Source organism: Xiphophorus maculatus, chromosome 4 (genome assembly GCF_002775205.1).
Source record: "Xiphophorus maculatus strain JP 163 A chromosome 4, X_maculatus-5.0-male, whole genome shotgun sequence".
NCBI lineage: Eukaryota > Metazoa > Chordata > Actinopteri > Cyprinodontiformes > Poeciliidae > Xiphophorus > Xiphophorus maculatus.
In genome coordinates this window covers 18,294,153-18,318,364 of record NC_036446.1, presented here as the reverse complement: position 1 = coordinate 18,318,364, position 24,212 = coordinate 18,294,153, and the positions used below count along the sequence as shown (strand labels likewise).

At 41.3% G+C, this 24,212-nt stretch overlaps 1 protein-coding gene across 1 annotated transcript; it reads right to left on the bottom strand.

The window, feature by feature from the left end:
• LOC102236924 (tripartite motif-containing protein 66-like) lies at nt 1–23,101 on the bottom strand. The gene is made up of 18 exons (XM_023332527.1): nt 22,995–23,101; nt 19,485–19,720; nt 18,630–18,843; nt 15,864–15,993; nt 15,406–15,522; nt 15,146–15,260; nt 14,726–14,872; nt 10,823–10,940; nt 9,972–10,720; nt 6,762–6,971; nt 4,618–4,738; nt 4,448–4,529; nt 4,163–4,337; nt 2,433–3,307; nt 2,211–2,331; nt 2,024–2,098; nt 966–1,118; nt 1–856 (listed from the first exon to the last, which is right to left on the bottom strand). Exons 2-18 carry the CDS (start codon nt 19,491–19,493, stop codon nt 620–622), a joined length of 3,648 nt encoding a protein of 1,215 aa, XP_023188295.1. The 5' UTR covers nt 19,494–19,720; nt 22,995–23,101; the 3' UTR covers nt 1–619.
• Between the last annotated feature and the right edge of the window lie 1,111 nt (nt 23,102–24,212).

Below are 24,212 nucleotides of genomic sequence, written 5' to 3'. Positions count from 1 at the left end.
TTTCTATGCAGGCAAACATTTATATTATGTAGAACATATATGAGTAAAAACATTACAGAATTTGCTAGCATTAACATTTTAACATTTCTTTTATACTGAGGACCATGTCACTTAAAAAATGTCCACGTATTACAAGGTTTCAAAAACATCCAGCTACAGCATCCTGTTTGTACAATACAGCAAAAGGCAGAAAGCGTGCACCGATTACATATCTACATGTAAATAAAGCAATAAGCAATGCAGTGCATCAGAGGGTTATGTGGTGATATGATAAAGAAGCTCTTACAGTAAGTAATACATAGAACATGTTTATGGGTACAAGAGGAACTCTGTACACTCTGCTGCGTTCCCTCTGCCAACGAAACTATTTTTACACATTCAGCTTCTTTGATTAGCTGCCTGCAGGAAGAATAACTAAAGAAGATATGTTCAGCTGCCATCGGATGGTAGCACTGACAATTTACAACAAACCACAACATTGGTCATCGAAAGATGAATCAGGGAATAAAATCTCCGTTGTCACTCCACAGGCTGTCACTTCTAAATGGACAAATTACAAAAAAAAAAATTTAAATAAATAAAAATTCGTGAGCACAGTTTCTTTCTGATCGCCATCCAGTTAGAAGTGATGCCTCCTCGACTTGAGCGACTGCCTCCTCTTCCTTTTCCTGTGACACTGCTCCCTCCTCTCTGGCCAGAGGAAGCCGCCATTAGCGGCCCTGCAGGTCTCGTCATACTCATCGCTGTCAGAATCGAGCTCAGCCATCGGGAAATCTCTATCTGGGAAAACTTCTTTCAGTTTTGACATGAAGAACACCTCAAGGCTGTGGCCTGCTTGGGCCACCTCGGAGTCAGGCTGCGGTCAGAGTAAAAAGAAGGCCTTTTAGAATGATGCCAACTTTAGTTAGCACTTTTATATGTTTTTAGAGATCAATTTAATATGGTTTAAAAATTGTTTAACTCACGTAATTAAATTTTGCACAGTTGCGGAACATGAGACAGACATCAGCAACAAACTGGTCCGGGCAGCTGTAATGCCTGGGATTCCCTTTACTGAGCTTGGCTCTGATCACAGACAGATCCATTGGCCTCTTGATGATCTGGTAGTAATGACGAGCCTGGAAGATAAAGCAGTGTTATGAACTTCAACCTACACACTCAATCTTTGTGAAACAGGGCTGCCAAAGTGCGGCGCTGGAGCCATTTAATTTTGTTCGGCTCCCCAAATGCATTAGAAGGATGACGCAAATTTGCCCCGCTATCGCAGGTGATTAATACAGATGGACAAAATGTTTTTACCAACAAATTAAAATTTTCTTGAAATGAAAAAAATATAGTTGCAACACACAATATCTTTTTTTATTTAGGCACAATTCTGGAAATTTAGGAAATGCAAAACAATTTTTGTTTTACTGATCAATAGAAATGACAGCCATTGAACAATCAGTTTGTCCACTTTATGAAATCGTTGCATTTTTAGTTTATTTTAAGGAAAAGGAAAAAAAATTACAATGAATTTACTATTTTGTTTGGTACTTGTAAAAAAAAAAAAATCAGACTTTAATGACGCTCACACTTCCAACTTGACAAAATTGGCCCACATGGCAAAACATTTGAGCACCTCTGGTGTACACCCAAAAAGGAAACAACTTCTTGACTTGTATTGAGATCTGTTGTATTGTGTTAGAAATCTGCTTCAGTCTATTAAAACATACTTGCCAAAATGTAAAGCAAATCATCCCTCCTGAAATTTAGCACAGGAAGCAGGGGGTTAGTAAGGATAAAAAGAAAGAAAACTAGCACAGCTCCATATAATGTTGCTGGTTCTGTTTTGTTTTTGTAAAAAGAAATCCATAGGGGGGAACCTCCAAGAATCAAAAACAGCTGGAATAAAAGCATGTTTGTGCATCCAGAGCCCCGACGTAACCTCCTGAGGGCATATCCGTCTGCCTACCACTATGATGAAAGACGAATAACATGAGCTTCATTGTAACTGGGTTGTAGGAACATGATGATCACTTACAAGTGGACTGACGGGCTCGTGGAAAGGAGCACTCAAGATGTTGCTGAGAATCAGAAGAGCCAGTCGCTCACATTTCTGCAGCCAAACAAAACATGAAATGTGTTAGACATTAAAAGAGAAAAATCTATAAACAAGACAGAAACTGTGAATTATTGATCTGAATCATGTAGCTGGGAGAAAATCATACTCTCTGATCGCAAGCAGAGAGTCCGTGCGCAGTGTTCGCTGCAGATGATCTCTCATTCTCACAGTCATATTCGACTTCAGGCTGTAAAACATCTCTGCAGACACTGCACACCCAGTCTCCTCTGAACAAGGTAAAACACAGCTTAATATTACCACAAGTCTGCTACAAAATAAAAATGAAAGAGGACGTGAGAGCTGTAGAGTGTATACAGAAGCAGCTTACGTGGGGAAGCTCAGAAGAGGTGGCACATGGCATGATAAGTGGAAGACCTTTGGACAGCGATCACAGCACAGCAGCTCCCCTCCAATCAGGCAGACTGCACAGAAGTCCTCACTCTCCATCTCATCCACGTCCTGCTCTGTCTGAATGTCCTCTTCGTCCCTCTGAGCTGCAGGGTTTGCGATCAAAAGCTGCCTCGGACCAGGACCCATCTGCGGTTCCTCCTCCAGGTCAGAACGTAGCGGCTGGGGGTCGTCAGTTGTCGGTTCGAGTTCAGACTCCAAGTCGAGATCGGACTCCCCGGAGCCCTGAGAGTCTGGAGGCTGACCGGATACAGCATCAGAGTCGGTTTCAGCCTGAAAACTGGGATCATATTCAGGCTGGTTGTCAGACTCGGTCTCAGCATCCCCTGATTCTGTATCAGCATCCAACCCCTGACCGTCCTCTGATCCTGCTCCTGCATCCGTGTCTGGCTCCGCTTCGTACTCAAGGCTCGGTTCTGAATCCACATTCTGTCTCACCTTACCTGAACCTGCTGACTCCCTTGCAGCAACAAGTTCAAACTCAGCCTCGGAAGAAGATGCTACATTTGGATCAGAATCCAGTGATCCATCAGAGTTTAGCGGTGGATCTGGGTCACTCGGATAACAGATGACGTCCTCCGAAACTGACCTGGGATCAGAGTCGGTGTCCAAATCGGGTGCAAAGTAACTTTCTGGCACATATTTGGAGTCAGTAGGAAACTGTGTGGATGCTGTGTGGGTGCTGAGTCTCCGGCTAAAGTCACAGGTGTCAGAGTAGGCAGCAGATGGGCTGCGAGTGGATCGCTCTGTGAGTGAGCGGGTGGTCCTTCTGGTGTCAGACCCCCTGGCTGTCCCCTGTTGTTAAAAAAGAAAGGCTTCGTTACAATTTTTAAAAGCTCACACGTACATTGTTGTCAATATATATATACATACTTTATTCCAGATATTTAAAGTATGAGCATTCCTTTTACTTGCTTAGATTGTATAATACCTGAACAAGTAAAGCATGAATAAAGCAATTACTACAACAACAGAGATGTAGTTACCAGAAGCTGTTTGGCTTTGTTTGCAAAAACAGCTCGAAAATTATGAAAAACAACAAACCTCATTTGGTTCAAAACTGAAAATATCTGGTTTTAATCTAATCTAGAACTTAAGTCTAACAACAACAAATATATCAACAGGTTTGGGTAAGTTTGGTAAGTTATTGGTATTGGGATAACTGCAAACTCTCAATCTGTGGTGCAGTTACCAATGGACATGACTTGATTACCTTCAGTCATACTTAGACTTGTGTTCATTACGTGTGAGGTTAATATGAATGCATTAAGAAACTCCAAAAGTCAAAGCAGTAAATTGTTCAGACACAGATGACAACCAATAAATTTTACTTCTCTGATTTGTTTTTTTAAGTTGCACATTGTTCTTTAGATTCAAATCATTGCCATAAAAAACTTATCGCCCCCTAAATGAAAAATAAGTAAAATAATTAATAATAAACTTTTTTTTAGCATTCAATGTGAAACCTCACTTTTTGTGCTGCATCTGTGAGAGATGCATCATCTCTCCTATACAGTGAATTTTTTTTACAGAATATCACAAAAGTCATGCAAACATTTGTGATCGGAAGTTGTATTTTGATGTGATTTTAAAAATATGAATTTGTAACAGTTTGGGATGAAAAGAAGTTTGTCAAACGTGTTGCATTACTGTGTGCCATGTGCTGTGCTGGGGAAGGCCTTCACTCTTCTCTGTCTCACTGGCAGGCAAAGGGTCACTTTGTCTTCGTCCATGTGGGGGGAGCTGTGACACGAGGATTTTGAGACGCTCTAAGCAAACCACTGGAACCCTGGATCTCCCCGAATCTTTCAGAGCTTCTCCATTACTTCACAGGGAAGCAAAGGATGGATGATTTAAAAAAGAAAAAAGAAAAACTTTGTTGCCATGAAACATGCTGGAAATCTGAAGTCATTTTTGACTGAAGACACTACTCACCTTGTGATGCTGTTTTGTGGTAGCCTGTGCTTCTCCTTGGCTCTGTATTCAACCTCTTCATATACAAAAGCAGTTGGGTGATCTGAAGAGAGTAGGCGGTAGGCATTCAGTTTTTCCATATTAAATAATTCATTTAAACTTCATGAAAGTAACAGATGTAAATTCAGCACCTGGTTCTGTCTTATAGGGAGGTGAAGGAGACAATCCTTTGGATTGGATCGAGTCGGTTTCGTTGACGACACAAAGTCCTCCATCTGAAGCTCTCCTTTGTTTTAGATCTATCATGTCAGACTGAAAACAAAACAAGGAGATTCTTACACTGAGTTACAAGCTTCTCTGACTGAAAAACTGCTTTTCACCTGCTTTCTAAATGTAAGTAACATGACAATAGATTCTAAGTCGTCTGGATTAATCCTTTTTTATGGTCGACAACAGAGCAAGGCATGTTTACCTACATAGAGCACCATTCATACATAAAATAATTCACAGTGTTTTCCAGGAAAACTAACAAATAGAGAATCAAAGCAGGATCTCATGCAGTCATTTAAGGAATAGGGTGATATGATATGTTTTCCTGATGTTGGTCAGGACTCTAGAAGCATCATTCTGAATGAGCAGCAGCTGTAGTTTTTTCTGTATTCTGTTTTAATAAGAACCCCTTTATTCTGGCAATGTCTTGAAGGTGACAATAGACATATTTATTTATATACTTTATGTGGTAGTTAAAGTTCAGGACCCAGTCAATGATAACATCTAAGTTTTTTGTTTTTTTCTGTCATTTTTAGGTCAATAGAACTTAGTTAAGTTTTGATTCCTTAACATAGATGAGACAAAGTTCCAGTACACTCATTAAATCAAATGTTTCAAACGCGAAGCATACACCACAACTGTCATCCAAGAGCTTCCTACAATACATTGCTTCCTCCAGCAGATGACATGCTGTGCAGTCTAGTCTGAGTCGTTTATTGTGTTCTCACCATTTTAGTACACTTAGTACCAGCTTCATTCAGAGGCAAACATTTTAAACTGAAGTCAAAATCGCGTATGCTGCAAAAACAGAATAACAACCAGAAATGTGACCAGAGGTTCCACGTTTGCTCCTGTTTGTAGACAGCTTTACATTTCCTGTTTGCTCAGACTCATAATAGGCCATGCTTTCAGCATGTATGCAAGAAGAAATATGTTTTAGCAAGAGAAGCGAAACAAGAACGAAGCATCAGCAGTTTGTTTGCAGCAGTTTGTAGCCATGGGACAAGTTGATGTCAGCAGATCATTTATTTCTTCTTAATACAAATCTGATTCCAAGCTAAAATTAATCTTGTACAGTGCTATTTCTTAACCAAGTGGAGTGATGCTTGAGCTGACTCAAAATAAAAGTAAATCACTGAAAAATCTGGCCATACCTTATAAGTAAGCAAAAGAAAGTGTGAAAAATCTGTATACTACAGTAAAATATTTTTAAAAAAGAGTAGAAAAATGTCAAGTAAGTACCCTCTTTGCAACATATAAATATGAACTTCAACAGTAGCATTAAGAGATGCGTCAACATCTTTCCAGAAGTTACTCATTTTAGAAACAACAAAAATAGAAATCAATCTGGAGTTCAACTCACACACTTCAACTCTCACCTTTCCTCAAGGTATAAACTCAGACCTTAATAAATGAATAACAACTAAGTTATTTCCTACTGATCAATGTGTACACTATTTTTAAATAATTGCATACATTATTAGAATTATAAGCCTTATGTGGACACCAATAAAGTTTTAATTGTCTTTGTCAAATTCATCCTTCTTCCAATAGAGGTCATTTGTAATCTAATCTAATCGATCCTATGCACTCTCTGTGTGAGGTTTTGACTGAATAAAACTCAAATACGATTTTTTTTTTTTTTGCTTTCTTAAGAAACAGGAATTGAGACTCTGTTTAACAGTTCTCTCATCTTTCTCACTAACTTTAGGTCAGTGTGAACTGGAGTTCATATTACTCACCAGGCCACAAACCTGAGCTTCATAATCTTAGGCTGAATAAGGTCTTCCACAGAACGATAAGCAGGCTCTGCACATTTATCATGCAGTCACTTCTTGTGTTGTATCGTTGCTGCTATAATATTTGTTGCTTATTATGTTAAAAAGGGAAGAGTGATTCCATGATAGAATACACTGTACATACATAGTCTATACATGTTGAGGTGTGATGGGAAACTAAGCTTGTACTACGTTAATGATTTATAAATTGCTGACTAACTGTGCAGGAGGACTGCTTCTCTGCAAAAGTTAAAGACGAAACTGAAAGATCCTCATGCAGGGGTCACCTTCTTCGCTGCTCCTGCCTCCTGGCTGTTTGTGCATCCTGCAGCAGGCCTTTCAGTGTAAGGGCTGGAGGGCGGGGCCACCAGCTCGGTTGGGATGCTCCGGGAGCGACGCTTCCTCGTTGTACACACCAAACTGGGGCTGAGCCTGCTGCTCTGCACATCAGATGCCCGCTCGTGGGCTCTGGCGGACACCTCCAGGGACGTGGACCTCTGTTGGAAACGGTGAGAGAATAGAATTTCAAGTTAAATCAAATACAGAGATGCACCTGTTCACACCATTAGCAGCTGAAAGGAAAAGGAGTGGGATGTGTGTTGTGCACAAATGAATAAAACACAGCTGAGAATCTATTTGGGGAGCCAAAAAAACTCAGTCTTTACAAACACACTGCATGAATTAGTGTTATAATACAGGGAATGAAAGGTTTGGCTACCACACCAATTATCAAATGTAAATTCAGCAGCAGGTTTAGTGCTGCTCTTTGATTAAACTAGACCTGCTGAGCACTTATTACCCCTCTGTTTTACATTTCAGTTTAACAAATGCACAGATTTCCTTAAACCCCTCAGCTGTGTCTCAGAAAGTACGAGGAGGAAAGCCGGCGAATCGTTTAGCACCAGTTTTTCTTCCCTTTTTTTTTTTACCATCATACATATTCAGGCCAGACTAAAAACGGTGCACACGCTCCCAAGTATCATGCGATTAAAACACTTACCTGATCTCCACCCCCTGGGAGCAGGATGCAGGATTTAGACTGTGGAGAAAAAAAAGACTCTAATCCCTCTCTTTGGAAGCTGGGGAGCAGGAATTCATCTTTGTACAAACCGGGGCTAAAATCAAACTGGCAGCTCCCACTATTCCCACAGTGGCTCATTACTGATAGGTTAAGTACATAAATGAGTGAGCCCAAGTGGTTTTATATCATTTTCAGATGCAGTGAGTTGAAAAACGTAAAAATAACATGTGTCTTTGTGCTCATAACCATCTATCTCAGAGAGAGAGGTGATTATGCGGCTGCTAACACTTCTGGCATTAAGCATGAGGTTGATGATGATGAGTGCACTACTGCAATTTTAGGAATGCGTTATTTTAATTGTCAGAGCAGCTCTTTGTTTTTTCATAATTTCTTCATGAAAAGCAAGAGCAGCTTTATGGTGTGCCATCTGTTAATAGCAAGCTGTCAACTTTCACAAGTCAGTCCTCTGATTTAAACTGAGAGCTTTGGTCATAAACTACTGATATCTGAAGCTGAAAGCTGCCTCATATTCAGCACAACTTCATTTAAACTTTTTTCAATATTTAACAAATTCTCTTGCTGCCTTTAAATATTGATAGCAATGCTTTCTTTATTGTGCTTTGTTGCCTCTAATTTCTTTCTTTGGTTGTCTGCATAGCCGCTGAACAACTCTGCTTTTACAGGAAATGAGCTTGACTTGACCGATCAGTGGTGACTTTCGAAAAGTGCGTCTCAACGGCTTTGTGTGGCTTACCATGTTGTGATCTGAGACTGAGCCCAAATGGATTTATTTTGAGCTTATGTCGCCTAGCCAGAACCACGTGTGAAACAAAAATGAGAAGACAGACGTGCAAAAACACACAAAAAAGTCCCGCCACACACTTTGCTTTGATGTCTTCGCAAACTTGAAAACATATTCACCTTTACCTCATAAAGTTATGAAGTCATTTCCAACCAGAAATAGGTAAATATTTTAAGATGTATTGAACCTGTGGACTGTAAAATGTAACACTGAATTGTTTTTTTGTTTTTTTAAAGGTGAGTGGATATGACTTGACTTCAGACCTCCGGGTGTATTGTGAAGCTAAAATAGTGAATTTAATGGACTGAATCAATTAAATAGCTTTAAATTACTTTTTCAAGTACTTATAATTAGCACTCAATTTAAACAAGTTGAGAGCCCCTTGAGGAAAAAACGTTTTAAAAATTGATTTAGTTCATTTGAAGTATGTGGATGTTGTGTGACAGGAAGGATTGGCCAACAAGTTATCCCAGAATGCATTGCACCACCAGTGGCAGGAAGCGTACAAGGTTAGTGTAGAAAGTTTTCACTTCTTGAAACACGTTTGCTTTGTCACAAAAATTGGTTTTAATGTGTTTTTAAAAGTAGATTCAAGTAAAAGAATAGTGAGTTTTCAGAAAGCTTTAGTTTTTTTGCATATGCTAATTAAAGAAATATGTTTTCAGAGCCACTTGAATAATTAGAATATATTTAGATTTATTTAGTTAAATTAAAACTGCACATGTTAGCGCTACTCAGTCAGTTAATTTAATGAAAACTAAAACTTTTTGAACTGATTTTACAGTTACTGGCCTGAGATGTTGCTACTGGCGCTGTAAGACGCAGCACTGGATGAGCTCATTTCCCCCATACCTATTTATTGGGCTATGAAAAAGCTGACTTGCTGGTTGTCATGGTGCTTTGCAAAAATCCTCTAATCTCTTGAACATTTCCTCATTTGTCAGGTAACCAAAAATATCCCCTTATTATTTTTGGATTGTATGTCATAGACCAACACAAAGTACTGCAAAACTGTGAAGTGGAGTTTGATACATTAGTTCTAATGTTTTTTTCTAATAGAAATATAATGATTTCTATTAGAATTGCCTGTAGGGCGTACAGTAATTGCATACAGACAATTCCTATTGCCTGTATGCCCTACATACAGGCAATAGGAATAGGGTGTCTTAAAGTCGCTGCCCATTTAATAACATTCTGTATCAAACCTCAGCGGCCACAGAATATTTGTGTTTCTGCAGGTCGACTCTACTTACAAATTAGATGTCTCCTAAAGATAATCTGCTATTACCTTTAGGAGACATTATATTTACCGTTATTGGAACAAAGGGGACTGCATGCACATAAACATGGTCAAACTATTATTTGTAAAGAAAAAAACAAAGTTTGAAAACTGTGTACCTGTTTTCTTTAAATTCACAATAATTCTGTACTTTTTAATTGAAGTGATGTTTGCGGTTACTGATTACTTTGTGTGACTTACTGACCAAGGAAAAAATATTTAACTCCAAATAGTTACATTTAAACAACTGTGCTAACCCTTGTTGTCACTTTAGTTTGACTTTTACTCTTAATTTGCTTAAACTGCTATGTAGTTCACACACTGTAAAGCAAGTGCATATATTTACATTATTGTAAATTCTTGTCAGTAAGGTCTAATATAATAAAGTCTCTCACCTTGCCATTTCTATGCATTCTGAGGTTGAGAGCTGGTCTGGTCCTCTGCTGGTCAGCAGCTAAACACGCCTGAAGCTGGACCAGACTCTGCTCCCTTCTGTCTGCCTCCAGATCCTCATCCAGCTCTCTGCTTTCATCTTCTGCCGACTGTCCACAAGTCTCCCCCCTACACCTCTCCTCATCTTTGTCCCTCACATTGTGGCTGATCTCTTGCTGCAGAGCCGGGCTCGTAGACAACTTCGCCTTACACTGACCCAGAGCACCACGGTCGGCACTGAGGTGAGTCTGGCTGTCTGGAGCGATTTCCTTCTGACGTTGGTGACAGGAGACGTACGTTAAAGACTGAGGATCTTGGGATGCGGATCCTTGGCTGCAGCCGAGCTGGATGGGTCCTGGCAGAGGAGATGTAGGAGGAGGACACTGAAGGGAGCTCTCCGTCTCCCAAAACCTCTGGAGCTGCTGACTCTGGTGCAGTGAAGCAGAGAAATGAGCAGGCTGAGTACAGCTGGAGTTAAACAGAGTGCTCTCCATCTGGCTTTTGTCCAGAGTGGCCAACTCCTGCTGAGGGGGCATGCCATGCAGGCAACATATCTGAGGCTCGCAGCAGGTCTGGTAGCCGCAGCCTGGCTCTCGGCCTCGGTGAAACATGGCGGGCAGAGTCAAGCAGGCGACGGGTTGGGGCCTCAAAATACTGGAACAGGCCAATCCCGAAGGATAAGCGCAATTTCCCCCATCGACAGTTAGCTGACCTGAAAAAAAAACAAGTTATTTCGACATTAAATTCTATCTTTTTTGAAAAGCTTTAACATTTTAGTACAGATTCTTCACTGCCTATATACAGCAGGGTTTACCGAAAGAGGAAATCTGCTTTGTCCAGTAACTGGCATCCCAGTTAAACTTGATCTTGACAGGACTCCAGGAGTTTGTGTGGAGAGACGACTCCAGCAGCTGCTGCATCTGAAGAGAAATCTGAAGGACAAACACAAACACGATTTCTATAAAAACAACTGAACATACACATGCTTCTCAGAAGATGATTAAAAGTCTATTTATTTAGTAATTTAGTTCAAAAGGGGAACTCATGCATGCATAGATTCATCACACACATTGATGAGTCAGCGAACTTGTTTATTTCATCCATCCATCTATTGTTTATACCCGCTTAATCTTGTGGGGGGGCTGTTGCATGTCTCCAGAAGTCACTGAATAAGAGGCAGGAAACACCCTGGACAGGTCCAACTTATTTATTGTTAATATTGTGATATTTTTAGAATAGAATAGAATAGAATTACTTTATTCATCCCAGCAGGGAAATTATTTCGCAGTTACAGCAGCATAGAGACAAGACACACAACATCCACCACTGAGTAGCAATTGTAGACAAGATAAAATAAGAATTAAAGCTGCAAGCAGCCTCGGGCGGCCCTCGCAGCAAGCGCCGCTCCGGCCTATTGGCCACCGCGGGGGTTCCGGCCACCGCAGAAGCTCTCGCTCGGTTTCCAGAGCCGCAGCCCGCTCCCCACCGCGGAAGCTCCGCCGCAGTTTCCAGCACCGCCGCACGCCAGCCGCCGCAGGAGCTGTCGCGCGTTTTCCCCGCCCGTCCACCGGGCGACACGCGTGAATGCGTTCGGCGGCGCTCCCCGACGACTGTCGAAAAATCTGGCGCAGATCGGTCGATGCGTCGAGGAGATACGGCCGATGTATCAACTTAGGGGGCGCAGTGGAGTCAAATTACATCTCAAATCCGTCGGGCTCTTTAGAGGTGAACAAAGGTCATACATATCCAGTTTGGCGCCAATCGGATGATCCATGCGTGAATAAGAGCCAAACGTATGCATATGGCGAGGGACTGATATTCGCCCTTTGGCCACGCCCACACGGTTCAGCCAGAAGCGAGCATTGACAGAGCTCATCATCTGAATTACCTTGATTAGGTCAAGAGAGCCATAAACGGAGCTTTCCAAGGAAAAAAAAGACACTTCCTGTTCTGAGGGGGCGGGGCTTAGATGACGTCATAATATGATGACACAGGGTCGTCAGGGATCCCACCAGGGTCACTCGTGCAAAGTTTGGTGCAGAAGCTATCGACCGTTCACAGTAAAATACAAGACTTCCTGTTGTCAGGGGGCGTGGCCTACGTGATGTCATCATTTAACCATTGGATATTATTGGACACAAGATAATGATCAATAACTGAAGGTTTGGTGTCTCTGTCAGTTTTTGTGTTAGAATTACAAATTATTTAATTTTTTCCTCTTTAATTCAACATTGAACTGTCATTCCGTAGGGCAATGCTGCCCTCTGGTGTCGAATTACTGAAATAATGAAACTATTTCAGTGGGCAGCAGAGGGCAGCATTGCCCTACAAACAACGAACATGGACTGTTTATTATGTAATTACACAGAAGATCTCTCTAATTCATTCTGAGGGGCGGGGCTTAGATGACGTCATAATATGATGACAAAGCATTGTCAGGCATCACACCAGGATGAGTCAGGCCAAGTTTGGTGCAGCTCGGTCGAAACATGTGGAATCTAGAAGCAAACGTATGGCATCGGCGTTACAGGTCACTTCGCCACGCCGCCACACCCAGCTGCTTCATCGCAGCCGGTCAGGGCTTGGATCCACAACACACCAACATGTCTTCTGTCTCTGGACACAGTTTCATGTTGATTAGGTCAAAGGGCTAAGATAGCGACCGTTCACAGTAAAACATGACACTTCCTGTTCTCAGGGGGCGTGGCCTAAGCGATGTCATAATTTCACCACAGGGTATTTTAGGACACCTATTGATGATCAATAACAGAAAGTTTGGTCCCTCTATGTGTTTTTATATAGGAAATATAAGAGTTTCGTGTTTCATGGCGAGTAGGTGAACTTTGACCCCTGGTAACCCCCCTTCAGCAAGCTCATACAGTCACCAATTTGATAACTTTAAATCAGACATGCCTTATGATCAGACTGACCGAGTTTGAAGCCGATCAATCGAAAACCCTAGGAGGAGTTCGATCAAATGCAAAGGCTGTAAACGTCAAAATCGAGGTCAAATGAACTTCAATCTAAAATGGCCGACTTCCTGTTGGGTTTAGAGCATGGCTCTAAGAGACTTTTTTGTACGTCCCGACAAGATACACATGTGTACCAAGTTTCGTAATTCTAGGTTTAAGCATGGCTTGGGGCTGTTCATTTAAAATACTCTAGGGGTCGCTATAGAAAAATTAGGCCACGCCCACCAAATATCGCTATGGATTCCTGTTCGGGGATGGATAAGGATCCATCCTAGTGAGTTTGGAGCAGCTCACCCCGAAACTGTGGAATTCAGAGCCAAACGAAATTCGATGGCGTTCGCAACGCCGCCACGCCCACCTGCTTCATCGCAGCCGGTCGGGGTTGGAATCCACAACACACCAACATGTCTTCTGTCTCTGGACACAGTTTCATGTTGATTAGGTCAAAGGGCTAAGATAGCGACCGTTCACAGTAAAACATTACACTTCCTGCTCTCAGGGGGCGTGGCCTACATAAAAAAAAAATTTCACTGCAGGGTATTTTAGGACACCTGATGTCGATCAATCACTGAAAGTTTGGTCCCTCTATGTGTTTTTGTATAGGAAATATAAGAGGTTTTTGTTTCATGGCGTGTAGGTGAACTTTGACCCCTGCTAACCCCCCTTCAACATGCTCCAAAACTCACCAATTTGATAACTTTAAATCAGACATGCCTTATGATCAGACTGACCGAGTTTGAAGCCGATCAATCGAAATCCCTAGGAGGAGTTCGATCAAATACGAAGGCTGTAAACGTCAAAATCGAGGTCCAAAATGGACCTTCAATACAAAATGGCCGACTTCCTGCGATACTTGCACTATGACATTACTTGTAAATTCTGAGCGTCTTAGTGCGCTCTACAACTGTACCGAATTTCAAGTCTCTACGATGAAGTAAGTGAATAGCAATGGGTCTTTTGAAAATTGCTAGTTGCCGCCGTTGAGCAATTTTTTTTGCGATTTTTGCGGCGACCTTAAAATTCAAAATTTTTAAACCGCCTAGTCGCTTCCGCCAAGTTTGGTGAGTTTTTGAATATGATAAAGCCCCCAAATGGGCCCACGAAATGGGTGGAAGAATAATAATAAAACAGTACAGATACAATAGGCCTTCGCAGCGCTTTGCTGCTCGGGCCTAATAAAATATGACATGCTGTCAATATAAAAATATAAAAAGCAGCTTAGAGCAGTCCTTGCAAGGATTCAAAATGCAGAACAGAATGTATATGTAAATATATGTACAGCAAGTGTGAATATACAGCATCTGGTCTATTTTTAGACATGCTAGAATAATGGTAACATCTCCGTCCTTCAAACTTGTTGCTCCAGCTAACAAATGCTATTTGGAGTTTCTGGCCCTTTTGCTGAACTTAGTCAACTTTCCTTAAGCTTAATGTCATGCATACTCTTCATACACCCAAAGGACACTATGAACTACAAATGTTCCCACAGGGTGATCTGCCATTACTGACACCGGCATAATTATTGCTTTACTTCTAATAAAGATGTGGCAGAGGAGTTTCTTCTTCCCTTTCTTGTTGTTTTGTTTGCACATTTTAATATTCCACATGTGTGTGTGTGTGTGTGTGTGTGTGTGTGTGTGTGTGTGTGTGTGTGTGTGTGTGTGTGTGTGTGTGTGTGTGTGTGTGTGTGTGTGTGTGTGTGTGTGTGTTACAGTGGTACTCTGGACATCTGCTTATTGTCTCACCAGAGCCCTGCTGAAGAGCACGGGACCTCTGCAGTGATGGGTTGTGGCCCAGGTGATGAACTTCTGAATGTGGTCCAGCTGGCCACAGATCTCTATTGCCCCCTGCAGCTGGTCCTCCAGACGCTGCTGGAACTCCTCCGTAATCTTCTGCACAAATAAAATGAAAGGAAACAGGCACAAAGTTATGAGTATTTACTGGAAGACAGCTTTGTTGTGCCAGCAGTGTAGTCTACTGTATAATCAACAGATGCTTTTGCTTTTAGAAGCCCAAGATATCGGTTTTGGGAACACCGGCAGGTTCTAATGGGCTCCTGTTGGATCTGTTTTGGGGGCTGATTAAATCAAGGCTGCTATGGATTCTATGTATGAACACTCACAGCTATCTGAACGATAAGAGGGAAAGAAAGAGAAAGTAATTACCTCCAGTTGCTCTATTAATAGGTTGGCTCGTTTGTTAAGCTCGTTCATCATAATCATCTTTGCCATTTTAATCTGGTTCTCTGCCTTCCTGTGTGCGATCTTTACTCCATGCAGTCTGCAATCAGAGACAGAAATAGGGGTTTCATTACTTTTACAATGCACAAAAAATTTACATTTCAAGCAATATTTCATTTGTTATTACAGCAATATTCATGCTCTTTGACTGTCTGCTAATTAAAACCGTGTGGGTTGAAACTAACCTGTCTTCTATTTGTTTTGCACTGTTTTCCACTGAAGACCGCCTCTCTTCCACTTGCATCATCAGGTTTTCGAACAGCCACTGCTGATCCTGCAGGGCCTTGCCAATCTGCACCACCCTAATCACATGCACACAGTACACAGAAGGTTCTCTAATTTATTCCTCAGCAGGGCCAAAATAAAACCAGAATTTCATGCATTTTCCCCGAGGATGGCTTATTATGCATGTGACCTTGCAGACAGCAAATGCACTTTAATGTCACAGAAAACAAACAGGTATGAATAGCTAATGAGCGTCCGAACGCCAAGGGTAGTGTATGCAGATGCCTGAGATAAAAATGACAGGGCAGTTAACGAGTTCTTCAGCTCAGAGGAAGTGTTTAACCTGTGGTTAGCCCCCTTTGAGTCCCGCTCCCCTCTCTCTCTGCAGTGCCCTTGTGCTACATGGTTGAGGACTAACCTGTGGTTTTTGTGGGAGGACAGGTGACAGCTGCTGCAGCACAAAAGGTCACATGACTCACAAAAAAGTTCCAAGGGCTCCTGTCGGTGAGTGTGGCACATGAGGAGAGAGCAAGGATACGAACCGGGGCCTGAAATGCATGGAGAGGGAGGGGAAAGGGACGACACATCAAAATCAGAAACAGTCAACAAGCACAACACAGCTAGAGACAGAGCAGCACAGCACGCTGCATCGTTGTGAAAGCTGCTTAGAAATTCATTAGAATGAGAAAAACATTCATTGTTTCAAAGTGGTGTCGACTTGAAAAAGGCAGAAAAGTGCAAAGGTTAATACTAAATTCCTCTTATATTAAGATCCAGAAAATGTCATATTTTCTTTAGAAAAATCCCTTTATGCTCATAGGATGGGGAATAGGCTGATGAATTAAGCTATGTGAGGCATTCCTGCTGCCAGCCAGAAGCTCTGATGGCAGAAAACGCCGCAGAATGGAGACAGAAGTTCACTTATTGATAAAGATGTCAAAAGCACACCACCATCCTCATCATTACAGTCCTGGCTGATAGTTAACAGAAGCTGAAGGTCTGCAGAGACATCACCTGAATCATTGTAGGAAGCAAGAATTTATGCATTTTCTTTTAGATTCTCTGCTTGTTAAAATGCCAGAAACAAGACGATGTGAGTTGCAATCTATGATCATCACAATTAAAGAGAAAATAAAAGCATCACATTTTATAAACCGTGGGGAAAAAATCTATAGCAACGTGCAACTTCCTGTTTTGTTGCAGGCAGCTAATCTGTTCTTTGAACTACTGCTTATAAAACAGCAAGATTATACAGTAAAGCCTAAAATTATCTGTGTCACACACCTCTGCTGGTGGGATTTAACTGAGGGAATTTGCCACACAAAATTATTTCTCAAACTCCCTGCAGGCTACCTTAGACACCCCTGTTTCAGTCATCAAAAATACTTTAATATCATAGTCAATCTATGTAAATGCAGAAAACTGATTTCTAATTATTGTTTTACTGATAAATGTCTAAAAAAAAGGCAATTCAAATTAACTTTGCCCTATTAGGAAAAGTAATTGCTCCCTAAATCTACAGCTGGTTCTTCTAGCCTCTGTTGCAACAACTGCCATCAAGTGTTTAAGATAGCTGACAATGTCTCCTTAACATTGCTGTGGAGGAATGCTCTTTGCATAATTGCTTTAACGGCATCAGATTGAACATTTCTGAGCATGTACGGCTTCACCTTGATTGGATCTAAGTTCAGACTTTGACTGGGCCTCTCAAAAAGATTTTGCTTTGTGCCATTCAGAGCTGGACTTCCTGGTGTTCTTCGGATCATTTTTCCTGCTGTGTAACTGATGGTCAGAGATACTCCTTCATATTTTACTACAGAGCAGAATTCATGGTTGCACCTATTTGGGTAATTTTGTCCTGGTCAATGGTGGGGATGTTTCTCACCATTCTATGTTTTCTTATTTGAGAATAATGACTCTCACTTGCCTACTTGTGCACTTTACTCTGTCAAACAGGTTTTATTAATATGATTCCTATTTTTTTAAGTTAGGCATTAATCAGTCTCAGTTGTAGACAGCTAAACAAAAGAAAAATTCATGAATTATCAATGGGAGTATTTACATATAACCCACAGAAACAAGTTGATTTGGATTGATTTTTTTTAAATTAAAAAAATCAACATTTGAAAATACATGAAAAAAAAATTGTAGTCAGGTAGCACTCCTGCAGAAAAAAACTGAGATTATTTCTTTGGGCTAGAAAGGCAGTAGATTACACCATGTGTTGTATATTAAACAGCACAATTGTCTAAAAATGACATGGACAATATAATAAACTGCTACATGGTGCTACAGCTGGGCCCTTCAGTAGCTATCAACTTAATCTGAATCAAGTTAAAAGTACTTGTTATGTTAAAGCTGGGCTGCATCTGCACTATGATACAGAAACAATAATACAGATGTGGTAAATAGGTTGAAGCAAAAGGAAGTTGAGGTTAAACTAGGTCTTGTGTTGAGCGACAGAGGAGGTAAATAAACAAAGTGTCGGCGCAGGGCCTTTGAAGTTCCATCAAATATGAAATATGCCAAAATACGTCTGACACACGTTTAAACAAGCCAGCAAATAAACGTTTGGCCCACAGAACCTGTGCCTAACAATAACTCAAAGGCTGTAAAACCAAAGCCCTGCTGCTCTCTGCTGGCCAGCTCACCTCATCCATACATCCCCCCCTCCACCCCCACCCCACCCTCCTCCTGCTCCCCGGAGCCTGCAGATCATCACAGATCTCTGTGGCAGAGAGCTGAGCATCACCTCGGGTGCATCAGCCTGATCTGACTGACCACATCCTGTCTGTCAGCACATTCACACGTCTTTTCTCACAAATACACAAACCAAAGAGAAACACTCTCTTGTCACAATTAAGAAGCCGAGAGGACGTGCTCGTTATGATTAGATGTCGACCTGCAAATGAAGCTGGCACCGAAGCGGCACACTGGGGGCACACTTGACGGGCTTTAAATAGCGAGACACTAAAATTAGCAAAGATGAAATCATCCCAGTCCCCCAGAATCTGGGCCATGCGTTAAAGATAGGTACAACAAAGCGCACAGATCTCCAGGAACGATCTGCAACCGTCGGCATCATCATACATTATTCAATGCAAAAGACTCAGGCTGAAACATTAAACACACCGAACAGAGCACAATAACAGCAAATGTAGGGGCACAGCAACTAAGTATCCACCTTGTCCAGTAGGAGGCAGTGTGCTGGAGTTTCTCTGGTGCAAGTCAGGACACTGTGCAGCACTGGGCCTTTGCTGCTGCTGCTGGAACGAATCAGCATACTGGGAGGAGGCTCTCTGGTGCTGGTGCACGTCGGTGCACTGGTAGCACAGCCACTTGTTGCACAGCGTACAGAGACTCTGTGCAAGTGTTGGCTCTGTGCACTCTGAGCAGATCTGAAAGTAAGAAAAAAAGAATCTACCAGGTCTAAAATAAACACATTTATTAACCCAACACTGGGTGATGAGAGCATATGGCTGCAAAACGAGAAAATATATTCTTGCTGCTACCCGTTAAATTGAACTTCAACGAGCTGTTATATGTGATTTTGCATTTAAAAAGCTATTATTAAAAATAATATTTTTTTAATAAAAAAATATTATTATACTGATTTAATTTTCAATGTAACACCCTTTATAGATGTTAGATACTAAAATACTGAATGGATTTGAAGTGTCTCACCTTTAAAATATTCCAAACTTGTTTTAATCTCAAGTGTCCTTTATTTCAGGTATGATATTTCCCTTTGGAAATTATCAAAAACTGCAGCTTAGAAACGAAAATCAGCATTTGAACTGCATCTAATCTCAACCAAAATTATATCAGGAGTTTACCTACCATCTAAAATGACTTGTGAGGTGAGAAAAGAGCAAAGAAAAACCCTGTCAATTCCTCAACTTTACACAGAAATCCCCCCATAAACCCCCAAGTGCAAATTCAGAAACTGCTGCACAAACTAAAACAAGCTTCTGCCGTGTCAGAAAAAAACAAAAAGTTCAATATTTAATGGAATCAATGCCAGAGAGACGTCTCTTACCTTCTCCATTTTCGTTCTTGGAGCAGAGGATGTTTTGCCTGCTCAGCTGGAGGGAGCAGAGAGAAGAGAGAGAGCAGCCCTGAAGCTACCGGCAGCAGAAACACTGCTGCCACTGAGGCTTCTACCTGAGGCAGGAAGCAGCGCGAACCGAGAGGAGGCCCCCAGAGGAGACAGCTTACATGACAGCCTCGCAGCGCTCTCTCCTCCCCCGGTTCATCCAAGTGTAGGACCCCTTTCTGCAGAGGAGCAGACGAGTGTCACGTTCAGATTCTTTCAGCTCTGCTGCTGCTGCTGCTGCTGCTGCTGATGCCGAAAAAGACAGGGGGAAAACCTAATCCTTTTTCTTAAATAAGCCTGTGCATAATAATTGGGAATTAGGGAGATAACATAATTATTTTTTTTGTAGGACATAATATACCCAGAAGCCATTTCCAAAATGGAGGAAGGAGAAAGACCAAGTGACCTACAATGAGGCAGAGGGGAGAATTTGTAACGCGGTGCAGGTTCTTTCAGGAGGTGACGTTAGCCCTGAGCTGTGCCGGGTCAGTGTGGGTGAGCAGTGGCCTTCTCCCACCTTCATCGCGATGAGGAGGGGACGTGTCCCAGAGGAACTACACACCGATGCAGAACACTGAAACCGGGTCAAGCCTGGATAAGCCCCAGCTGGGACTACAATACACTCATGCAGCTCCCTCTAACATTGTAAAAATCAATTAAGATTTAGCAACACCCTGCACTTTGAATAAACAGAACATGCTTTAAGAGGTGAAAAAAAGTTTGTGTTGACTCAAAGTGAGATGCAGATTCATCAACGGTGATATTTATAAAACCCTACTCAGAATGCTGTTTGATGATGTGACAGTTGAAAAGGGGAAGAAGGCTGTAAGTGTGAGAACAATTAAAACTCGATAACCAACATCAAATATAGCCACACGGACCTTAAGAGTGGGTCTGCCTAATGACGAGCCTTAGCAGCCTGACCTACAAATCTGACAACTTTCTTATCCTTGGATGTTTCAGTGGGGAGCTCTGAGAAATCCCATTCCCCATTGTGCACCAAAAGACCCAATTTTAAGCACAATTAGTGCATAGCAGCTCACCCTGCTTCGCTCTGTATCGTGTTTAACCCAGGCAAGCTCCTTCTCCGCACCTTCACAGCATTTATCTTTCACACTGAAACTTGCCCTCCGCTTTGTGATCTGCTAAGCAGGCACCAGATATATGCACATCATCTCAAGAGATGGCACAATAATAGAAAGCTGAGCAGCAATCTGTCCCATGCAAGCTACTTCTTTGTAACATCTATTAACACAGAGGTGATAAGGTCACACAGGGCATAGCATTAAGGTATTAAGACTGAACCTTCAGTACAGCCTTAAGATTTTTTTCCTCAACTAATTTGCTTTGTAGTAAGCTAAGAAATTTACAGAAAAATAGGAGCATCCGTTTCTTATAAAATAGTATAGACAAGTTGTTAGAATTGGGTTGTTAGAAAACAAAAGAACTGACAATGAAATGCTTCAGAAATATTACTGTGTTTAGTTTTCACCAGGCCAGAAAAATAACTCTAGGTTATGAAAAAGCCTCATTAAGTTATATCATTATTATCATAAAGGATTAAAATTAGGCTTAATGAATGTTTAGACTGAAGCTGTTGTTGTAGCTGAGTGCACATCCATCACTACAGGCAAGGACATGACTAAGGTCGACCTCAGAAAGAAAAACGTTTTCAAGTTTGGCAACAACCAAATGTTACAGCCAGCAGAGATGGACGGATCAATCAGCTAGAAATCAGAAATGGATGGTTTTTCCTTGAAAAGTTTTGATCAGCAAGCTAAGATGAAAAAAAAGTTGTTGGTTTTTTCTCTTCACTTTTTATTAAATTTGTTTAAGTATAATTCCTGCCAGGTTTTCTTTCTATAAGATCATCAACAAACAATATGTACTCTGATGTATTTATACACAAATACTATAAATCAGATAAAGACTAGGGACAAATCTTTTCATTAATGGCATTATTTAGTTGTTACAGTCCTTAGAAAGAAACACTAGTAAAAATCTAAATTGGTCAAAATCAGAATAAGTAAATCAGATTTCAACAAAAACTGAATGGAAGTCAAAAGGAAATGCCTGATCAGTGACTCTCTAAAATTCATGATCCATCCATTGCCCTCAGTGAGTTTTCTGTACCTTCAGACCACACCAAGTCCTGTTTAAAAAATTCATGGTTGCAGCTAAAAGTTGGTCTAATAATAAGCGACTGTAAGAAATAGTTCTGTTTTCTCTTGTATCAAGCTCCCCCAGCCCCACCTGTTGCTGCGGGCTGTCAGTCTGCTGTGTATAAACTGAGATCATGCTCTTATTTCCATTTGCACACCTTCATAACACAGTGCAAAAAAAAATATCCTGGAGCTAATTTAAGTGTTCTTAGGGGATTCACAGTGACAATGTGACAACTACATAAATAAAATTAGATTTAACGTTGATGTCACTGTAGCGAATCTGAGGATGATCCTTATATTAATTTAAAATAAAAATAATTAACACTGGTCAGAATTTTAATATTAAACCTTTCATGCCTCATAAAAAGATTAAACGTAGAAACTCTGCAGGTTTTGTGTGCATTTGGGATATAAAAATAGACTCTTCTTGGTACCCCAACTTGTTCCATGATCAAGGTTGCTTTATCATCACATTGGCATCTGGATTCATTTTAAACACTGAAAAAATGCATCCAAGCATGATGACAATGACTTTTCATGCAAAGCCATTTAAGGAGATCTTTGGATTAGTAAAACACACCAAAAAAAAATAAATAAATAAATAACCCAGCCAAAAAGCATTTTATATCATCCCTCCAATCTGTGTGCATATTTTATGTTCAGACCAGAAAATCTGCGTTAGAAATGAATACATCGTTGTAGTTCTGTGACATGTTATTCACTCGGCAGAGCTTTGGGAATCTGGGATTTCCAGTCATGTTCCTGTCATCATACACATTTGCCAACCTGTTCCGTCTCCTCATGGATGTGTCACTCTGACAGCACTTTATTAGAGCGTCTTCGATTAAAACAAGAAGCCTGACAGGCATGCAAATCGCATGCAGTGTGTCTACCCCCGCATCCTCAGCCTGCCTCTGCATCAGCAGCCTCACCTCCAGCGCATCACTGAGCGTGATATTATTTTTTAGAAAGTGCGCAGGAGATTACGCCCCTATCATGGCATCGTGGTGCCATCCAGAACACAGCGGCTCAGTCCGCAAAACAAAAAACTCCGTGCAAAAACAGCGCCGTCTCCGTCAACGCTTATTTGCACTTGTGCGCCTGCAAAACATCCTCCCAGCCTAAACAGGAGTGAATCTGCGCGTCTGAGGCTGTCAGAGTGATGTTTTCGGTCCAGAACAAACGCGACTGCCCGCCGACAAAACTCAGCCTCCCGTAAGTCTGACGATCGCCCTATTAAATGTGCAGCAGCCTAAAAGTCGGGATAAATCAGGGGTTTAGTTTTTACCTTGACCCGAGCATCTCTGGGTGGCCATCCCCCCTTGATCGGATGTCGCTCTTTGGTCCGGACAAAATTTTGGAGATTCAAAGTCTCGCAGTTAATCGTGAGATTTTCTCGTTGCAATACTTCTGACGTTTCTCAAAGCTGAAAGTGTGCCGTGGCACCTGGCAACAAGACTTTGTTTCTCTGTGAAAACTTTACATGGCTTTTTATGGTCGCTTTCGTTATAACAGCACGACAGCGGTGGGGAAATGGCTGGTCTATATATTAATATAAAAAAATATAATGGAACTTTTTAACTTATGAATTATGCTGTATTTTCTTCTATCTGACAAATGCCAAGATTTTTCAACCAGTCAAAAAAAAAAAGAAAAAGTAAAATCAACCACTTAGAAGTATCTTTTAAACATTTTCTGTATATTCAATCTTTTATATTTAGGAGGTGGCAGCTGAATATGCTTTATATATTTTCTATATCCCTTTCCCAGAATGATATTAATACTGCAATAACTTGCAGAAAGATACACTGCCTGGCCAAAAAAAAAACACTGGCCACCTGGATTTAACTAAGCAAATAGGTACAAGCCTCCTATTGGATAAGTACTGCATAGGCGATTATCTTTCAGCTGGCAACAAGTTATTTAACCCAAGCTGATGCAATGAGTAACTCCTCATTTCTTAAACAACCATGGCAAAAGACACATCCTGTGGTCGTGGAAAAGACGTTAGTCTGTTTAAGAAGGGTCAAATCATTGGCATGCATCAAGCAGAGAAAACATCTAAGGAGATTGCAGAAACTACTTGAATTGGGTTAAGAACTGTCCACCAACTGGAAGGATGGTGGGGAACCATCGTCTTCCAGGAAGAAATGTGGTCGGAAAAAAATCCTGAATGACCGTGATCGGCGATTACTTAAACGTTTGGTCAAATCAAATCGAAGAAAAACAACAGCAGAACTCAGGAGTATGTTTAGTTGTGAACGCAAAAGCATTTCCACACGCACAATGCTAAGGGAACTCAAGGGTTTGGGATTGAACAGCTGTGTAGCCGTCAGAAAACCTCTAATCAGTAAGGCTAACCAGAAAAAAAGGCTTCAGTTTGCTAGGGAGCATAAAGATTGGACTCTGGAGGAATGGAAGAGGGTCATGTGGTCTGATGAGTCCAGATTTACCCTGTTCCAGAGTGATGGGCGCATCAGGGTAAGAAGAGAGGCAGGTGAAGTGA

Coding starts and splice junctions, on each gene's coding strand:
- LOC102236924 (XM_023332527.1), bottom strand. Junction 15,261..15,405: donor GCAAAACAAATAGAAGACAG/GTTAGTTTCAAC, acceptor CTCTGATTGCAG/ACTGCATGGAGTAAAGATCG. Junction 2,099..2,210: donor TCTCTGCTTGCGATCAGAGA/GTATGATTTTCT, acceptor GTTTGGCTGCAG/AAATGTGAGCGACTGGCTCT.